Source organism: Peromyscus leucopus, chromosome 1 (assembly GCF_004664715.2).
Source record: "Peromyscus leucopus breed LL Stock chromosome 1, UCI_PerLeu_2.1, whole genome shotgun sequence".
In the NCBI taxonomy this organism is placed as follows: Eukaryota; Metazoa; Chordata; class Mammalia; order Rodentia; family Cricetidae; genus Peromyscus; species Peromyscus leucopus.
In genome coordinates this window covers 182,219,630-182,223,503 of record NC_051063.1, presented here as the reverse complement: position 1 = coordinate 182,223,503, position 3,874 = coordinate 182,219,630, and the positions used below count along the sequence as shown (strand labels likewise).

At 37.8% G+C, this 3,874-nt stretch overlaps 1 protein-coding gene across 1 annotated transcript; it reads left to right on the top strand.

Moving 5' to 3' along the window:
* Nucleotides 1–299: 299 nt before the first annotated feature.
* On the top strand, nt 300–1,217 carry LOC114684487 (vomeronasal type-1 receptor 4-like). Its single transcript, XM_028859082.1, has one exon. It carries the CDS (start codon nt 300–302, stop codon nt 1,215–1,217), a length of 918 nt encoding a protein of 305 aa, XP_028714915.1.
* Nucleotides 1,218–3,874: the final 2,657 nt, after the last annotated feature.

Genomic DNA, 3,874 nt, shown 5'->3' with positions numbered 1-3,874 from the left:
GCAATTACCTGTAAATTTTTTGGAACATATTAGCCCCTATAAATGACAATATAAATTTTAACTTTTACCACAATGTCCTAGTTAATTATCTGTGATTGAAACAACTGATGTTCGTTGAGATCTAGGTAACTTCTTCTTAGAGAGACACAATTTAACATTACTTATGAACATGAGTTGACAATGTCTATGCAGTGCATTGTTAGACTTGCTAAGAAGAAAATAGTCCAACTTGTTTCATGAGTGGCCTCTGGCCCTGATGTGCATTGACTCAGAACCGTGACAGAATGACCTCCAGAGACATGGCTGTGGGGATCTTTTTCCTGTTCCTGACTTCACTGGGAATGCTGGGAAACTCAGTCTTGCTTTGTGGTTTTATCATTGCTGACTTCTCTGGAATCAGGGTGAAGAAGCCCACAGACCTGATTGTCAAACACCTGACCTCAGCCAACTTTATAGTTCTCTTCAGAGGAGTTCAACAGACATTGGCTGCTTTTAGTCAGAATTACTATCTAGATTCTGTTTCATGTAAACTTACCTTATATTTTCATAGAGTTTCCAGAGGAGTATCCCTTGGCTCCACATGCCTGCTGAGTGTCTTTCAGGCCATCACCATCAGCCCCAGTAATTCCAAGTGGGCACAGATCAAGATCAGAGCCTCCAGGATCATTGGTCCTTCCCTGGGCCTGTGCTGGGCCTCCCAGCTGTTGTTATATGGCTTCATTCCTGTATACACAACTGACTTGTGGGGTGGGAGAAATGTTACAGGGATAAAAAATCTTGAATACTGTGTTTTTATGAATCCTGGGAGACTAATCAGCACACTAACTGTAATCCTGTACACATGCAATGATTTCATGTTTTTGGGAATGATGATGTGGGCCAGTGGCTACATGGTGTTCATCCTGCTCAACCACAAGCAAATGGTCAAACACATCCACAGATCGCTGTCTCCTAGGTCATCACCTGAGAATAGAGCAACCCAAAGCATCCTCGCCTTAGTGAGCAGCTTTGTTATCTTCTATGTAGTCTCTATTGTCTTTACATCTCACCTGTCTGTCTTAGATATAACGACTAGGTGGCTCCCCAACACTGGTGTGGCTATGACAGCATGTTTTCCAGCATTCTGCCCCTTTCTGCTCCTCAGACACTACACCTCCATTTTCAGGCTCCACTGTACCTGTTCTTACAAGACAACAATCTTTACTCATGTATTCTGAAAGGTCTAAAAGTTGTGGTGTCTGCATGCTTATTCCCATTTTTTTCTTTGAAGTTCTCCTTTGTGTACACACTATCAATATTAACCTTCACAGTAGATGTGGAATATCTACAAACTTTCTTCCAAAAACTGTTTGAAACTTAGGTTGGGACATAGGCAATACACAATGTATTTTGTGAGAGCTGAAATAATAACTAGTTATTATATCTATAGAGACTGTCACAGTAGGTGAGATAATTAAGCTGTGTAGATATGTGGATTATAGTGATTTAGGTGAGTTTCAATGATTATGGGGTGCCTATCATCATTCCTGCTTCCATCCAAAGTTAAGCATTGCAGGTCTGCATCTAGATATGCTTCCTAAATTGCAAAGTCAGTGTTGGTGGATGTCAGCAGAAAAGAACAAGTTAAAAAAGTTGAAAATCTTCAGAACAGTTTTGGGATGGTAATGAGCACAAGCAAGTTTTGGGCACTGAAGAGAATGTAGACTCAATAGATTCTGTGTTTCTAAAATCTAAAATATATTCACTACACTGGAAAGATTTTACATGGGACACAAATACATTTTTAAAAGTCAGCTTTAGATAAACTTTCAAATGAAAAGATTCACATTATAACTGCAGAAACTGCATATAAAATAATAAGCACTGGAGATATTTACTTATTTAAGTATCAGATTGATAGTTTGTTAAGTTGAATGACAGATGGGAGATTACATGCAGATTAGAGCGTAGCACATACTTTGTTATCCTTGTTTTTGGGAGAGAGAAGTGGGACGACTATATATTTGGGTCCAGCCAAGGTGACATAGTGAACCTCTGAAACCAAAATACAAAGTAGCAATATTCTGGAGTCTGATATGAGCAAAATCTGGGTAAATAATTTAAAGACAACATTTATACCAACAATAGATTTATAAAGTCTCTCTGAGGGAGTAACAGCAACAGTTTTATTTTTATGATTTTTGTTGTTATTGCCCATTAACTTCCAAAGCTAACTGAAGGAGAACACAACCTGGTCTGAAGAGAAGGGATTTCTGCCTGCACATGTCATGATTGCACAGAATACAGCATTGCTGTTTCTGTGGCCTCTAAGCTACCAGAACATTCCATAGAAATTTTACTTCCAAGCTCAGTCAAATGTTCTAGTTACTTAATCAACCTCTCCTTTCTCCCCATTTATTTATAGAATGTATGATTAACTGTAAAATATTAACTCCTCCACCCACAATCCATTTTTTAGGACTTACCCTGGGTACATCAACTGGCTTTTTAGACCCCATTCCCTATTGTGCAATGCCTTACTCTCTCTTGATACAGGAGGGATGGGCTAGGTGTAGTCCCAACATGGTATAACAGCCTGCGTTGACTACCCAAGGAAGGCCTTACTCTCTATGAGGAGGGGATGGGGGTGGGATGGGAGTGGGTGTGGGGAGTGAGAGAAGAGGAGGGAGGGGTAATGTGTTGGTATGTAAAAGGAAAGAAAATAGTTTTTAATAAAAATATATTAAAAAGAATATTCTGGAATACACAGAAGAAACACCATCCATATAAAAGTTAGAGTTAAATTTAACATAAAATAACTTTCTTGACTTGACCAAAATCTTATTATTAGGCAAATGTTTAAATTTTGCCCTTGAATTTGGATTCTGATGAAATGTTGGTAGTTATGTCTATGTTATATAGTATAATGTTACACAAATCTGAAAGTATTTGTAGAATATTTCCGTGAACATAATGTATACTGTGGTATTCCAAACATTAAAACTCTAAAAGAAATGTAAATATTCCTGCTTCTCTCTCTCTATTTGGTCTTTGTTCCTCTATTTCACTGAGTTTGTAGTTTTGCATATTTTTTCATAACTGTGAACTCACAAATACATATTTGCTGCTTGATGTGTTTTGGTGGCATCTTTTCATATTTATTTATAATCTTTTTTTTCCGAGACAGGGTTTCTCTGTGTAGCTTTGCGCCTTTCCTGGGACTCACTTGGTAGTCCAGGCTGGCCTCTAACTCACAGAGATCCGCCTGCCTCTGCCTCCTGAGTGCTGGGATTAAAGGCGTGCGCTACCAGCACCCGGCTATCTTATTTCTTCATAATCAGAAAAATAATAACATGCTGTGTTTCTTGTTTTCTCTTTTCATTTTACATAAGGTTTATCTTTATGTTAACTTCATTTGTTGGGAGAGATAGAACGCTGTCACTAATCTTGTAGTTCTGGTGATTTACATTTTATAAGAGACCCCTATAGATATCACTTAAATAATTCCACTCTAAGATGTTATTCTTTTCACCCACAAGTATTTCACTTAAAACTTATTCAAAACAAGAAAAGAAGGGGATGACGCAACATCTCACTGGATATGAGCACTTGCTGTTCTTGTAGAGAACCTGGATTTGGTTCTCAGCACCCACATATTAGCTTATAACCATCAACAGTTTCTGATGCCTTCTGTCCTCTGCAGGCATTGATTGCACATGATTCACAGGCATATATTGAGGCCAACACTAATACACATAAAATGCATGTTAAAAGAAGAATAGAAAATATGTCTTATAGAAACAGGAGAAATATATCTTTTAATGAGCAGTATAAATTATGGGCTTGAAGAAACTAACATTTATTTCTAATTCATTCTGTCTCAGTTAAAATATGT

Coding starts and splice junctions, on each gene's coding strand:
- LOC114684487 (XM_028859082.1), top strand. CDS start 300: ATGGCTGTGGGGATCTTTTTCCTGTTCCTGACTTCACTGGGAATGCTG.